General features: G+C 41.4%; 2 protein-coding genes across 2 annotated transcripts; one reads left to right on the top strand and one right to left on the bottom strand.

Moving 5' to 3' along the window:
- The first annotated feature begins 4,955 nt into the window (after window positions 1-4,955).
- On the top strand, window positions 4,956-9,465 carry pold3 (polymerase (DNA-directed), delta 3, accessory subunit). The gene is made up of 12 exons (XM_053437855.1): window positions 4,956-5,099; window positions 5,489-5,544; window positions 5,649-5,748; window positions 5,823-5,862; window positions 6,090-6,222; window positions 6,402-6,645; window positions 6,755-6,827; window positions 6,973-7,192; window positions 7,346-7,449; window positions 7,681-7,766; window positions 7,873-7,954; window positions 8,681-9,465. Exons 1-12 carry the CDS (start codon window positions 5,043-5,045, stop codon window positions 8,884-8,886), a joined length of 1,401 nt encoding a protein of 466 aa, XP_053293830.1. The 5' UTR covers window positions 4,956-5,042; the 3' UTR covers window positions 8,887-9,465.
- Window positions 9,466-9,708: 243 nt separating this feature from the next.
- Window positions 9,709-15,624, bottom strand: LOC128454479 (sodium- and chloride-dependent betaine transporter). Its single transcript, XM_053437890.1, has 14 exons — window positions 15,450-15,624; window positions 15,221-15,355; window positions 15,002-15,139; window positions 14,410-14,497; window positions 13,541-13,673; window positions 13,325-13,459; window positions 13,143-13,246; window positions 12,883-13,007; window positions 11,588-11,700; window positions 11,354-11,491; window positions 11,149-11,251; window positions 10,480-10,580; window positions 10,088-10,258; window positions 9,709-9,822 (listed from the first exon to the last, which is right to left on the bottom strand). The coding sequence occupies exons 1-14, from the start codon at window positions 15,604-15,606 to the stop codon at window positions 9,709-9,711; spliced, it is 1,755 nt and encodes a 584-aa protein (XP_053293865.1). The 5' UTR covers window positions 15,607-15,624.
- Between the last annotated feature and the right edge of the window lie 960 nt (window positions 15,625-16,584).

The following is a 16,584-nucleotide window of genomic DNA, read 5'->3' as shown; positions in this document are numbered from 1 at the left end:
TGGTTGTAATTTCAAATTATTTATAGAGCATCCTGCAGACCAGTGGCAGCAGCTCAGTGCAGAGACGTCGCTCTGGTTCCTGCAGGATTCAAATAATCTGATCTGATGGCAGCTAACTTACTGTGTGTTTAAATTCTATTGTTCATGTCAATTATCAGTATTCTCGCTGTATGCTAATTATATCCCCTTATTATTAGGGGCGTTTTTTATAAATGTTGCCTGATTTCAAGTTGATGAGTAACAAGCTCTTCTTTTCCGGATGGTTGGTGTTTTGTAAACACGGAGAAATTAAACCACAAAGAGATGATATTTATTTTATAAGTGTTGTTTCCTACAGATCCTGTTCATATGCAGGTCACATACAGGCCCTCGGGGAAAAAGCCCGGACTTCATTACATGTGTGAAAACAGAGTCCAGAGAAGACTGGGTAGATATGTGTGATCTCCCATGATCCTTTGCACCATTTTTAAATGTAAAATAGTTGTAGCCAAGTTGAGCCGTGTGCAGACGGATCCAAGCATCAGACAGTCCCAGTTTTCATTTGACGAGGCTCCTGGATGAGTGAGTGTGTGTGTGTGTGTGTGTGTGTGTGTGTGTGTGTGTGTTTGTTTGTGTGTGTGTGTGTGTGTGTGTGTGTGTGTGTGTCTGTGTGTGTCTGTGCACACCAAGATGAACCGTTCACATTACGTTTTTTCTCTCTGAGGATGTCTTCTACGTGCTCCTGCTTAATTAAATCGATATAAATGTGGAAACATCACAGACGAGCGGACAGATGATTTGATTCATTACTGAAAAAAAAAAAGATATTACATTCAGGATGAGTTTGTGTGATTCATGGTTGGAGAGACGAGATGTAAAAGAGGAAAATACAAAATAGAAATCTGCCTCTTTAGCACCAATCATCGTGGGAATCAGTCATTTCTCCACGAACATGAAAATCACCTCATTTCAATTTAGTTTTGTTTGTACAGAACCAGACGACAACTTATCTGACTTTGCATTCATCACAGGGAGAGTGAGAGCAGAGGAGAGAGAGGGAAACTTGATATTAGAAGAAATGAACAGGAGCCGGCTCGGGGTGGGGGGGGGCAGACATCTTCCTCCACTTGTGGGTTCGACAGGAGGAAGACGAGAGAAATGGGTGATTATCATTTTTAAATTCAGTTTAGAATCACCACAATCACCAACTGCTGATCAGACGTGTTTCTAATGTATTTAAAAAGGATGTTGATCACATGTGTGAACTTAAAAACAACTGATATGATTCAAACGTGTTTTTCTTCTCCTAAACTTAACAACATGTTAAATGTTTACTGGCAGCACATTGTTTATTATACTTAAAAACTCATTGGAAAACACAAGATTTAAAATAAACGTTTCCGCTCTTTGTAAGAAAACAGAAATCATCAGTGATCCAGTTTAAAACACAAACACAAAGCTCCAGCCTCATCGCCTCGGTGGTTTTTAAATCCGTCATGTCGGCCGAGTAGTTTGGTGCTAAAATGAAAACGTGGGTGTGAGTCTGAGCACATTTTAAATTATTATTGTTCTTAAAGTGGATCGGCTATTTGGAAAGAAAACACAAAATTCAATCTTCTTGGTAAACGTTGTTGTTAAAATGCTTATGGGTTTTTTGTTTGAATGTATGAATCACACACATAAGTGGAGCAGTTTGCAGACAGATGTGTGGTGATAACAGGAGGACGTGAGTGCAACCACATCTTCTCACAAATCCCTGCATCGGATTCTGATCCATGTTTTGTCGCTTCAGGAATCTTTAATATTTCTCAACGCTTCAGGTTTTAAATCCCAAAAACTTAAACTTAAAACTGAAATAACAAAGATTTGTTGGAGCAGATATTAACAGCTACAAACAAAGCTTTAAAAACATAAAAGACAATATTAAGTGTTTCTTCATGTGCAGGACGGATGTATTTCCTCTCTGAAAAATCAAGAAGCAGAAACCTGTCTCTTGATTTATAATCCCAGCTTCATTCTGTGACTCGGTGACAGATTCACTCCACAGGTATTTCTGTGGCTATTTGATTTTCAGCTCTTGTTGTTCAGGAGGATGAATAATCTGAAAACACAGATTTATTATCTTGGCCGAGGACATTTGTTCAGGCTGGACCGTGGCTGCAGCCGGGGTTGGAAACCATCACGTTGTATTTATGCCACAGCCATTGTGACCAGTAAGTCAATCTGTCACCTTTTCACTGTCTCGTGTTTTGTTTCAGGCGCCTGCAGGTTCTCAGCCGTGCATACACTCGTCTCTATTGTACATAACAACAGCCCGGGGGAGAGAATCCGGCTGCTATTGTGCTGATGGAGTGGCCGGCAGCTCAGCCTGTGTTTATCATCTCCCGTGCAGCCACGGACTCAGTAGATATTAGCTCGGCCTTATCAGGGGGAGCCACAAAGGGCTGAGGCTGAAGTGGAACGGATGCTGAGGGGGAAAAGCTCCTCGGGGGGGGAAGCGGCTAATGACTGTCCCCCCTGATGGAGCCTGACACTGGGCCTGGGGCGCGGCCGCCGCAGCCTCTCCCTGGAGGAGAGCTGAAAGCTACCGTGTAATTTCAATGCTAATAGAAGAATTTTCTCATCATATGAAGAGTTGAGTCGGTGACATCCGGGCTGATTTTATTCAGATTGGAGGAAGGCAAGTGGTTTGTAAATGAGGCTGATGGTTGCAAGGTCACTGGATCAGACTGGGAGAGACCAGAGTTTACTGGAATGATCATTTCTAAGGTTGTTGATGACAGGGACATGATTTTAGAAGCAAACAACTTTATTCACGTGTTATAGAGAAATGTATTCCCTGTGTAACCGGAGCTTTCTTCCTATGTTCTAAACTAACTGGTCCCAGTGTCGACCCATCGTGATGTCACCCACTGGTTTGTTATTTGCCGTATTAAAGCCTCTAAATCGTGGTCAGGGCCATCTTGTCTTTTTTGAAACCACAGGTAACCATATTTGGAGGAGCAGGGGGTGGAGCCTCTCTGAGAGCGGGTGGATGCTGCACGCCCACCTACACCTGCTCCCATTGGTCAGTACTTGCTGTCAATCTAATAGAAACCACACTCATATTGTGCTTTTTTTACAATTTAACTCTAAATAGGATCATGAACATCCTGCTGTATTAAAGGAGACTTGAATCTGTTTCTGTGTCTCCCAACCTGCAGAGAAGACGATTCCAACTCAGATCTAACATCATGTTCTAGCACAACAATCCTCTCAGCTTGTGTTTACCAGAAGGAGAGAATCTCATCAGCTGTGCTGGTCTGTGGTCTGAGACATGTCAACGTGTGGTCGCTGACATGAGAGAGTCTGAGCGTCTGCAGGAGGCTGCACCACACGTCACTCGTCTGCTGTGGTTCTGTATCTGATCTCTATGTTATTTCACACATGTCCGGTTCCCTGAGTGCCGTGATGGGCGGCGGGCCTGCCGCCACACGGCTGAGGAGGTCGGCAGCTCTGGCTCTAAGCAGATAACTGCCCCTCGGAGCAGCTGGCATTTGGAGCTTTTGAAATCTTAAAAACTAATCAGAGTTTTCAGCAGAGGCAATCCTGAAGCCTGGCGGAGCGCTGAGGTCCCTGGAACGCGTCTGCAGAGAGATATCTGACACGCTCCTTATGCATTTCCCTAAAAGCCCATATCTCTGTGTGGATCTGGTGCAGCAGGGGAATCAAACTGTGATATCAGAGGCCAGGGAACAGCGGGGGAAACATAAAAAGATACTTTGCATTTGCCCTCTTATGATATGAGCTATAAAATAACTTATTATCAAGGTTCAACCCAGATCAGACTTCAAATCTGATTCATTTCTGAGAGAAATACTTTTGCTTGAAGAGTAAAATGTTACCTTGGCCTTTGCTTCAATGGGATTTGGTTCTGATTTGCAAAAGGAGAAAACTGTTGCACGGTGTTTATCTGCAGCTTCTTAAACGAGGCTTTAAGATTTTAAATCGGTGGGAGATGGATCATGTTGCCAGATCTCCGTCGATAAAACTATGAGAAGTTGACTAGCTTACTTTTTGATTCACTGGAACAAACGGTTGATTTTCCATTATTGCTTCAGCCACAAATTGCACATAGAGCCCCCCCGAGGTGGACGGGGTGAATTCACCTCTGAGTGATTACCGACACGTTGAGGTTGAAAGGACAGCAGCTTTCATTCTGCTCCATCATCTCACACTTATTTCCAAACCCCAGATTCTCCCTCACTGACTCCTGATGGGTGAACACGTCCACTCGTCCCATTTCCAGTTGTGATGATCTTGACCTGATGCAGACAAACGGTGACGAGACTCTGGGAGGAAGTTGGCTTCGTGTGGAAAAAGCTACAGTTGACGATGAGGCCACTGACGTTTAATAAATCCACATCGTCCTTCCAGAACTGCTCATTAACATTTTAAAACTCATATAGACTTTGTTTTGCTGCAGTAATAATTGCTACTGCTAGATGACCCTCTCCATTTATAACTGAAGTGCATATTCCCATTTCCTGGCCAGTTAGTTTCTCTATTTAAAAAGACAATCAAAATAGTGATAATAAGTTGTACCATTAAATAATCCTTATTTCCTGTGGATTGACTCACAGTCTTTAGTTTTGATTAAACAGAGCCAGTTTGTATTTGACAGATATTTTCACAGCTCAGAGACATAAAACATAAAGTAACAATGAAATTATTAAATGTGCTTCAAAAATGTAATATCGATCAATCAATAAATCAATCAATCAATCTAACTGTATTTTTATAGCAGATTTCATAAAGAAAACACTGATATGTTGACATTTATAAATGAAATAAATATATTTAGTTGCATTTCAACACTGTACATCTCATTAATACTATTCTAATATTATAATTAATATTACTAAGTAATTTAAACAACTGCTGTTCCCCATGGTGACCTGTAGAGGGCGAGGCTTTCCACACCGGAAACAGGGAACAATCACGTGACATGTAACAGGAAGTAAACAGACTTCCCGCGCAGTGAAACCGGTGCAGGGAACTCTTTTCACATCAACGGTGGAAAGATGGACGAGCTGTATTTAGACAATATCGACGAATATGTCAACGACCACAACAAGATCGTGAGTGAATTCTTCTTCTTCTTCTTTCGTCGCGTAGACGCGCGTGAGCAGGAGCCGACGTGACGTGACGTCAACCAGCATGTGGGCTGTTGTTGAATTGCGTTCACTAAACTCCCGATTTAACGTTTGCTTGTCTTTTTAGACCGATTTATGCGTGGGTACGGTTTAAAATCAAACTTTATAACATTCGTATGTTTGTTTTGAGCAATTCGGCTCTAGAATCATCTCGATAATAGATATTAATTTGTATTAAATCTCAGATTTTTCAGACACTCGGGTCACATCGTCCCTGTTTGACAAGGAGAGATCTGCACTGTCACATATTCACCTCTTTGTGTTTCCTCCTGGTGTTCCTAATAATGTGCTCATCAGAGTTCTGTGTTCACCAGGTGACCTATAAATGGCTCAGTCTGACACTGGGAGTTCACGTCAACACAGCAAAACAGTGAGTGTCCCTCCTCATCCCCTGAAGGCTGTTGATATAAAAACTAAATATGATGATTAAGATTTATATGTATTTTTAACATCCAACATGTTCTCTGTCTTCAGAATGCTCTTCCACTACCTGGATCACAAGAGGAAGGAGAGTTCAGCTCAGCTCCACGCCACCTATCTCGTGTCGGGGAAGTTCGTGGACAAAGGACAAGCAGTGAGTCACGTTGTTTTCATCTTTACAGGAAATAATAAACCATTGTTTTTATTGATGCTGTGTTTGTTTTGCAGAGCCACAAGGTGTCCGTTGTCAGAGAGGACAAACTGGAAGGTGTGTAGAGATGGTTTCCTGCAGCTGTGTTTGGTATTTACTCTTCTGCTGTTAGTCCTGATGCGGGAAAAGTAGAATGAGACCATTCCCAGCAAACGTGTGATGAGTAACTATGATCCTGTGCACTTAGACCATGAGAGCATGAGTCAGGATATCTGTTTCCATTACGGTTATTCAGGGGCTGGTAAGTGTCTAACCTGTTGTTGTTGTTGTTGTTGTTTCTACAGACGTTAAAGCCAAGATGAGCCTGATCGTCAGTGTCCATGTCTACAGTGTCCAGAAAGCTCTCCTGAAGGACAGCGGCCCCCTGTACAGTGTGGACTACGATGCTGTGAAGGACAACTTCCAGAACTGCAGCAAGTACGTTCATCAAGTTGTGTCTTGAAAGGCAGGGACAGTCTGGACATAGTTTGACGAATTGTGTGTTTTTAAAAATGTCAGTAGCTCTCAAAGATGAGATAGTCAGTGAATTAGTGGCCCAGCTCATTTGGGATTGGTGCCGATAGGTAGTTGACTCTTTCCTCTCTCTGGATTTGCAGATACAGTGCGATCAGCTGCAGCAGTGCACAGCCCCTGTCTCCTCTGGAGCAGACCAGAGAAATACAACGTGCTCCCACTCCAGAGCCGGTGGCAAAACGACCTGCCCAGAACGGAGAGGCTGCTCCGGCTTCAAAAGCCTCCACCAAGCCGCCAAAGGGCATCATGGGAATGTTTGCAAATAAAACCACTTCCAAGAACCAGGACAAAGAGGTGAAGTCGGAAGAGAAAGAAGAGGCTCCTGCGGTAAGGCTTTGTTTCCTTCGGTGTAAATATATTTATATCTCCAAAAACGAATCAACCGGAGGAGGAGAAGGATTTAAATCAAGGTTTATAATTGTGTTTTAAATTTCAGGTTGTCGCCTCTAAAAGCAAACCAGCTGCTAAAGCAAATCCAATGTCAAACTTCTTCGGGAGTCAGACGGCAAGTGAGTAATATTCACAGTGATGTACACATATATAATCTATGTTGGCTTTTTACTCCACTTTTTAATTCACTTATTCTAAGTCCCAAGTCCTAATGGAGGTTCAGGTTTCACAAGACATTCTTTCGATGTCTTATGTTTTCTTCAGAGAAACCAGACAAAGCTGTGAAGGAGGAAGAAGCAGCAGCTCAGTCGACCTGTGGGGCCGAGCTGCGACCTCAGAGTTCACAACCTGAAGAAAAACAAAAAGCTGCTTCACAGTCGCCACCGAAAGACGTGAAGAAAGACGTAAAGAAAGACGTGAAGAAAGACGTAAAGAAAGACCTGAAGAAAGACGCGAAGAAAGACGTAAAGAAAGACTCCAGGAGGTTTGTGTTTGTTTATATTTTCTTGAGGTAAATCTGTGGAATAATGAATTGAAATAATGAAAATAAAGAAACGACGTTAGGAGACGTCTTTCATGTAGAAATGTAAAGTATCTGTTCTTCGTGGTCAAAAATGGCTTTTAATTTATTTTAAAGCAAAACCAAGCGAATTGAGGATTCTGACAGCGAGGAGGAAAAGATGGAGAAGAAAAAGAGGCGAAGGATCAAGAAACCTGAACCAGACAGCAGCGATGAAGACGGTGAGATCTCAACTTTCTTATTTCTATAAAGTACTTGGGTATTTAAAAAAAAATGTCATTGAACAATTCAAGTCGAAAATTGGTCCTGACAGGAAAACTGATGAGTTTATTTATATTGTAAAGACAGATTATTCAAGATCTTGAAAGAGAAAGAATTGTGAAAAAGGGCAATAAAAAAAATGTATTTTAAAGTTACATTTTAGGAAACTAATCTTTTATTGCTGTGTCCAGTCATTCCAGATTCTCCACAGCCGATGGAAACCGAAGAAATGTCGCCACCTCCTAAACCGGAGGTCGAGGCTGTTTCACATTCACGTGTAGGTTTTTAAGATTGTTTATCAAATCCCTGTTTTCCACTATTAGTCTTTTCTCTCTGTATTTAACACTGGATGGTTAATTTTCATGTTTTCATGTTTTCTAAAGCCGAGTCTCCCTGGAACGAAAATAAGGAAGAGGAGACGAGTCCTGAAATCTCAAATCTTCCTAGACGATGAAGGGTGCATGGGTACGACACCAATCCAGTCATGTGTTTAAGATGCTGTTTATTCTAAGAAAGTCCCAGTGAAATTAAGTTTATGACTATTATTTATAAACTTCTTAATGTCTTAAAATTAGATTAAATGTGAAATCTGTTGAAGAACAAGCAAAACATTTAAAGAATGTTTTATTTATGTCTTTGCTATGTTATCTCAGTGAGGTGATTAATCTGTTAAATACTTTTTCAATCATCATTGGTTCATAAAACACTGAAAATGACAGTGACAATTTTAAAATTAGTTTTCAGTTAACTGTTATAGATTCTTCAAATTAAAAAAAGATCCATATTAAAAAGAATAGATGATTAATTAAACAATTACCGTATTAACTAAATCTAGTCTATTAATTGTAATTAATAAGTATGTTTTTCAACTTTAATTCTATGGACACCTGGGGTATTTAGTTGCTTTTAAAGGTCCGCTATGTTTACATGTGTGTATGAGTTTGATTCAACTAAATACAGCAAACACCTTTTTTAATATAAAGTTCAGTAAAACCAATCAAGTCCAAATTTACATTTATTTTTCATACAGATTAACAGTCAGTACAACAAATGACAAAATTTACCTTTAAAACCAAATAAGACACAGAACCTGAGTAAATCTCACTCGCCTGCACTTTTACTGCAGGTTTATGACTTTGGTTAATTTTGGTCTCGTTCATTAAATCTGTTTTTGTGTTATTTCCTGCCCAGTGACAGAGAAAGGCTACGAGAGCGAGTCGTACTCTGAGGCCGAAGACGACTTCCAGGCCGGAAAACAACCCGCGAAGAATCCCGTCCCAGCAAAGCTCCCAGCTCCCAGCAGAGAGGACCAGAAGAAGAGTCAGAAGAAAGCATCAGCGAACGCAAACAAAGGATCGAAACAAGCCTCCATTATGGGATTTTTCCAAAAGAAATGAGAGGAGACGGAGTCAGAAACAACAAAGACACAACGAGCACAGACTCAGGATCTCAACCGACTCTCGACTGAAACACATCACGTGGACGTGTCCAGTTCAGGATGACAAACGTTTAAGGATTTTAAATTGTGCCACGATCAGTTTAAAATGTGAATATGAGGCCGACTTAATAAATATTGATGGAAACTAAACACATGTCCTGTCTCAGAATAAACGACACAATAATTTAAAATACAAGAAGTTCGGTTCAAGGAGAAATTGAATTTTGTCAAACTCCGTTCTGCAGACTGTTTGTTTAGTTCAGTAGAGTCTAGTTGTCTGTTGGTTTAATGGCAGGATTATGTAAAAGCTACTGGGCAGATTTCCATGTAACCTGGTGGAAGGGTGTGATATGGGTCAAGATGCAGATCTGGATCAGCGGCGGATCTAGACATGTGTTTTCACTTCCTCTCACTTCAGATGAGACGTGTCTGTAACATTTAAATTGATTTTTCTCAGAGATCTTGTGGATCTTATCTGTATCAGTTTGTTGAATTTGGTGCAGATCCAAATAAAAATCCAGATCTACTGGTTTCATAAGGGGCTTTGACAGAGGTTTGCAGTCTACTGGGTGACATTCTAATTATAGAATCCATAGAATCAAGGAAATCTTCATAACCCGTCCTCAGAGCTTCCGATCACTTCTTCAAATCATATTTTAAGACCAGTATGAGTTGCTGTTATCGATTAAAACACTTAACATCAAATCGACTTTTTAATTGAAATGAAAAACAATAAAATCGTAGTGTTCCCTCAGTGTTCAGCTGACACACACAGCTCTTATTAAGTTGTGGCAGCAGACGACCTCAGTTCAACAGTCACCTCGTCCTCACTCGGTTTTCCACCTTCAGTCTGTCGGGGGGGAGCTTCAGCCGGACGACAGAGCACCGACAAACGCTGGGAACAAAAGAAAAAGGAGAGTGAGTTTCCAAAAGACTGTTTACCACAGAACACCTGAGAAGATCTGAACGTCTGCATGGACCTGAGTCCCCTCTGACTCCTGCTTCACTTCAACAAATCGCAGCATAATTAGATTTATGGATGAATTTGGTGAAGTTTCTCAGTCACTGGCCACAACTTTCAGCTCTTTGTTGAAGTTTCTAGATAATTGTTGGTTTTCCTCCTGTGATAGATGAACCTAACCTCCCCTGTTGACTCTCACCTGTGTGAAGCTTCCAGGTGTGACACACATGAGTCCAGCTGCCCACAGAGGCACCATGAGGACAGAGGACATGGTCATGGCCCATCCCAGTGCGTACGCCCAGTCAGGGTAGATGTAGCTGTCGTTAACCTTCAGCTGTTTGTAATCCACCATGTAGAGGATGAAGGAAATCTGTGAAGAACAGGGACGTGCTGTACATAAAACAATAATAACAGAGCTGAATACATGTATTGTGATTAAACTGAATGTACAAATATAAAAGTTGCATGCAAATCAAGCAAATTTTAGCTTTTCTGCAGATTCTGGAGGACAGATTCAAATTCTCTGAGCAAAGGGAAATTGCTGAAGCTGAAGCCAGCAGCCAATCAGGAGAGACTTCCTCTCTGACTCACCAGTGACAGCAGAGGAATGATGTATTTCCAGCACAGCTTGAAGAAAATGAACGGCCTCTGTCCCGTCATGTCCTTGATGGCGTCATTGAAGCGGTCAGCACCTGAGGGAAGTTCACATCCTTCATTTAGGACATTTTCACACACACACTAAATCATCTGCTAAAGACAGATCAATAGATATTATATAAGGCAGACTCACAAAAACCGACTGGTATTTATACACGCAGAAACTGTTTGAAACAGCTAAACCTGAATATACAAATTCCAACTTGCTCACTTGGTTCACTTCAGATATTATATTCAAGCCTCTATTTCTTTCTAACTTACGTTTTTAACCGTTATATGTTCATCTGAATAACTTCAATATATTCAGACTACTGAAGGTAGTAAAAGCTCTTCTGATCATGGAGTACCACAAGGAAGCATTCTGGGCCCTCTTCGGTTTTCCTTATATTTTATGCTTATATTTTATATTTTAGGCCCAATCAGTGCCTATAAATTCAATCAAGCTGCACCAGATCAAACACACTGGTTGATATCACGCCCTTAAATATGACAGATTAAATCCAGATCATCAGTAGTTTTTTCATAATCCTGCTGGCAAACAAACAAGGGTAAAAACATGAAAAAGTCATAATTAGGTTAATTTATAAGTGATTTTTTTCTCACCAAATATCCAGGCCATAGCCAGACACTGGGCTACAGCCATGAAGTTCTGGCAGGCTCTGGTGCAGCCGTAATAATCAATCAGCTGGAATACGTAAATCCCTCCCTGTGGAGCAAAGACAGCTGAATAGACGCAATGTTTGGAGAAGCATTTATAACCAATATGTTTTAAAGTGAAACCATCTTTTAACGTCAATATCTTCTCTACCTCAGTGACGAGGGTCAGATGCAGGAGGAAGAAGGACAAACAGATGACGAGGACAAAGACCTCGTGTCTCCCTCGAGCGTGAAACAGCTTCGGGAACAAGTCGCTCACGGAGGTGATGACGCTCTCCACCGTCACAAACTGTGGGGAGAGAACGAGACGAGCTCACGCTGGGATTCCTGTGTCTGACTTTTAAATGTGTCGTCAACTTGTTCATGGGGAGTGCAGCAATCTCACGTGTGTGTCGACAGTCAACAGGATGAGCATCAGGAAGAAGCAGACGGTCCACAGCTGTGGCAAAGGCATCATGGCTGTGGCTTGTGGGTAGGCGATGAAGGCCAAACCTGGACCTGTGGTTCAGAAGGAAACGAGGAGAGAGTCGATACTTTCTGTTTGGGTGAACGTGGACTTGTCTCGATGCAGGGAGTAGCAGTCTTTCTGTTTAAATGTGGAAAATGAATTAGTCTTTTTGTTTAGTTAATTATGTTGCCACTGAAAATCATTAGTGTTACTACCGGCATCAGCACCTTCAGGCCCAGTACTCTACACATGTACAAATATACATTTCATTTGCTAAATGATCTGCCACACTGTTTTGATATTTAAAAATGCCCTCTACATCATATATACACTTTATGATAGTTATTTTGTTCTAGTTATATTATGCACCTTAAGGATTTGTGCTTAATGCAATTGCATGCTGTGCACTGACAATAAAAGGATTCAATGTTATTCTACTAGATCAGATGCACCAAATGAACGTCCTTGTGGTTCAAACTTTATATCGTCGGAGGTGAAGACTGCAGCTGCTTCCACTTCTTCTTCTTCTTCTTCTTCTTCTTCTTCTTCTTCTTCTTCTTCTTCTTCTTCTTCTTCTTCTTCTTCTTCTTCTTCTTCTTCTTCTTCTAATGTTCGCTGCTGTCCCAACCATAGATATATATATATAAAGGCTAGATGTCTCGTCCGCGTTGCCGGCCAACAGAGTCGAGCGTCCGCACATGGCGGCCATCTTGCCACAGGTGGCTCGCCCACCCATAACATTGTGTTGGTAGTGCATTCACTTTTTTAATAAAATAAAATAAAATAATTATTGATGTATATTTGTAAAGGGAAATCTTGTACCTATATAGAACATTATTCTACTTTATAGAAAACAACATAATTATTCATAAGTATGCAGTGTCCTAACTACATCTCTGATGTTTATAAAAAAACAAACCGTTTAAAAATCGGTTGAAAATTTAGCAAGTTATGGTTATTTAAAATTTACGTACCACTACAACACAATGTTATGGGTGAGCGAGCTACCTGTGGCAAGATGGCCGCCATGTGCGGACATTCGACTCCATTGGCCGAGACATCTAGCCTTTATATATATCTATGGTCTCAACTTCCTGAGATTGGTCAGAAAGTCTGAACATACTGAGACCAGCTCTTAGTCGGACTGAGGTATTTGCCCGTCGGTTCCACACCAGTTATTTTGGTTTAGACCAAACGAGGCAGTTTTGAAAGGGTTGTAAAAGTTGTGTTACCTGATTCGGCCACTTTGTCGACGGTCACGCCCTGTTTCTGAGCCATGAAGCCAAGAACAGAGAAGACAACAAAACCAGAAACAAAACTGGTCGTACTGTTCAGCAGACAGAGCCAAAAACAATCCCTGCAGGGGGCAGACACACAAAGAGGACCTTTCTGTTGTTGTTGCTCAGACAAACACGATTAGAAGAATATGCACGAGGACTAAACCTACTTTTAACCTCACTACAGGAGAAAGTGCATGTGCTGTCTGACCTACTTGTAACAGTTGTTGTTGTAGTTACAGTAGCTGCCCAGGACATTGAGAGTCCCTATCGTCAGGCTGTAGGAGAAGAATATCTGAGATCCTGCCTCTAGCCACACCTGTGAAAACACACTTCTGATGTGACGTTGTGTTCCTCTTTAGTAAAACCAAAGTCAGCATCACATCAACGTGGTCACCTCAATGTTAGCCAGCTTCTTCACATCTGGAAACAGGTAATAGTAGATCCCATCCCAAGCTCCAGGGAGAGTCAGGCCTCTGATGAGCAGGATGAAGAGCATCAAGTAGGGGAACGTAGCTGTGAAGTATGCAACCTGAACAGAGACGCACATTTTGAATTATTATCTGGAGTCATTCTTTCTGTTTTAAAATATCTCAAAAATATTCCCACTGACCTTCCCAGAGGATCTGATGCCTTTCCAGATACTGAAGTAGCAGAACACCCAGCTGACGAGAAGACACAGAGCCAGCTCCCATCTGACGCTGCCCAGCTCCTCGATCCCTCCAGACATGCCCAGCACCCGCCGTCTGACCACAAGGGGAAGTGGTTCAAATACCAGTAACATGCATATTTGGTTGATTTATAACTTTTTAAAGTCCTCATTGGGCTCCGTCCCATCCAAGAACATGGTTCTATCAACCGTCCAGTTACCATTAACTCCAAAAATGTCAAAGAAAAACTCACCAACTGCAAGAGCACAGCTGAGAGCTTTAGCTGATGGTAACATGTAAGGCTGGGTGATAAAATAACAACAATAATTATCACAAAATCATTTTTATAATTAGCAATACAACAAAAGTTATTGTATGTTGGTATATTTCTGATACATTGTGTAAGCATGGTGAGGAGGAATAACACATCATTAGTTTCAGAGTTCTGCCTCAGATTCTTTCTCTGCCTTTAAAGAGAGAAGAGTAAAATTTAAAGAAATAAGGATTTGACATCAATCGTGATAATTATTGATCTCATATTAACGATTTTTATCTCTAATATATTAAATCATATTCTCATTCAGCCCTGGAAACATACATGCATGTTCTCTGCCCAGAACAGAAAATACAAGCAAAAACATCTTCACTTAAACATGAAGATGTATTATACATACATAGGTATTTGAATATATATGTTATTAAACAGTGATCAAATTCCAAATATTTGATTATGACCTTGGGGTAAATCAAACTTTCTAACTTTTAAACAGCAGAGACTCATTGTCAGTTCATGAGAAGTGAAGAAGTGATTAGTGATCGATCAGAGACTCACTCCCAGAACTCAGTCGCAGAAGAGGAGGTGTCGTTCAGATTTCCCGTCACATTCGATGAATTGTAAAACTCAAGACCGACACAGTCAGCTGGGAACAGAGAAGGATTTCATCTCGTTAAATGTGAGAGGAATCTCTGTCATGAAATATGTTAAAACAATGATGGTGGTCATCGTCACGAGGGAATTCAGGTAATCTGGGACAAATGACTGTGATGTCTTCTAACACATTAAATCAACATGTTAGATCTTCTTTTAAAAAACACACCAGAAGGAGTAACAAACTCGTATAAAATAAAGTTCTGCATGCATTGGTGGGGGAATTTGTGTGATTGACAGCTAGCAATGTCCAATGGTGCAATACGCAGGTGTAGGTGGGCGTGCAGTGTCCTCTGGCTCTCTGTTAGGCTCCACCCCCTGCTCCTACCTCTGGTTGGAAAAAGACCAAGAGGACGTTTGGCTAGAAGCCTGAATTCCAACATCATAAATGTGGGTGTAACACATTACCTGATGTCCCAGTTTACCCAACTTCCCTCTACATCATGTATTAACCAAATGACAAAGGGTTTCTGGTGAGAATGAAGTCTGAATGAACCTGTGTTCCAGTGGTTGTCACAGTTGGCCCATGGGAGTTCAGATCTGAAGGAGAACACCAGGTAGAAAATAGCCCAGACTTGGACCAGAACGTAGCTGAAGTCATAAAGCTTCATCATGAAATATCCATATCCAATCCCTGGAATAAAGATCAAACACGTGAGAGCAAATTTAGCTTTATTGACTGGTTTAATGCCGTGTTGCATTGATGTGAACTCACCTTGGGCCAGTGGACACAGTTTCCTCCAGCAGGTGATGAATCCCTCCTGCGTGTACTGACCCATCGCAGTCTCCAGTAGAAACAGAGGTATCCCACAAACCACAGCTAACAGGCAGTACGGCACCAGGAAGGCTCCTGCAGTCGACACAGAGACAAGTGGTCGTGGAACTGACTCAACTCTCATCGACACCAAAAAATAAATTCACAGTTGCATCGTGCAGTTATTCACCTCCACCGTTCTTGTAGCAGAGGTAAGGAAACCTCCAGACGTTTCCCAAACCGACCACATTTCCAGCAACGACCAGAAGATATTCCGCTTTGCTGGCCCACTGTCCTCTGTCTCCATCGCTCCACTGATTCTCTCGTTTCCTCTTTTCTCTGTTCATCGCTCGGTCGTGCAGCTTGATGCTGGCGTCAGGGACCGACTGCTGTTCTGACTTTCTGCAAATCTCACTTTCCCTAATTGACAGTTAGTGTGTGAACATGCCAACATTCTTTTAAGAAGAATTAACCAGTCGTTCAACTAACTAAACTGAACAAACAAGATGACTGAATGTGTCTCTGAGTGTAGAGACCAGCTCATATCAACTTTCTGCTGGATTGAACCTTGATGCATAATGATGTATATTATACTTTCAAATGAGCTAACGATGACATTTTAACAATTTTTATCTTACTTGTTTGAATCCGCTATACGTCCCGATAGCCCCGAGTAGATAAAGTTGTCTGTGGTCCTCGCAGGACTGTAAGAAGCACGACCAATCATTTCAATCAGACCAGATGAAATGATTGGTGGATGTACCTGTCTGTCACTTTCCGACCTGCCTGCCTGTGCTCTCACAGCATGTGACCGGAGTCTTCACAAGCCAGAGCGATGAAACACTTCGGTAGCAAGTGAGTAACCAAAACGGCAGCATGGATGTTTACAGTAATGTCAGGATGTCGAGAAGCCGGTTTAATTATCCTGTTAAACAAAAATTATATTGCTCTGTTCAACGTATAATCATTTAACATCAGTTAGATCTAATGCTCTGCAGTGCAGTTGCAGTCACATGCAATACGAATTTCCCTCGAGGCGTTCTTGAGGTCTTCTTAACATAAACTGATGAATATACTTTGATTAAAGATCAGGAATCACACATTGTAAATATGCTGTTAGTGAAAATGTCAGACTATATGTGTTGGAGGAGGTGAGGCCCTTCGGTGACATTTAGCTGGTAATAACCCAAAATTGAGATACGATGTTGAAGACGCCCAAAACCTGTTTTTGAACCAATATTTAATGAGTTTGTCTTTGAGTCTAAGAGAACATTTGAACCAAATTTTAAGAATTTCCCTCGAAGCGTTCTTGAGGTTTCCTGTTC

The sequence above is a fragment of the Pleuronectes platessa genome, chromosome 13 (assembly GCF_947347685.1).
Source record: "Pleuronectes platessa chromosome 13, fPlePla1.1, whole genome shotgun sequence".
NCBI classification, from domain to species: domain Eukaryota; kingdom Metazoa; phylum Chordata; class Actinopteri; order Pleuronectiformes; family Pleuronectidae; genus Pleuronectes; species Pleuronectes platessa.
The sequence above is the reverse complement of the archived record's forward strand: the minus strand, read 5'-3'. Positions and strand labels throughout refer to the sequence as shown.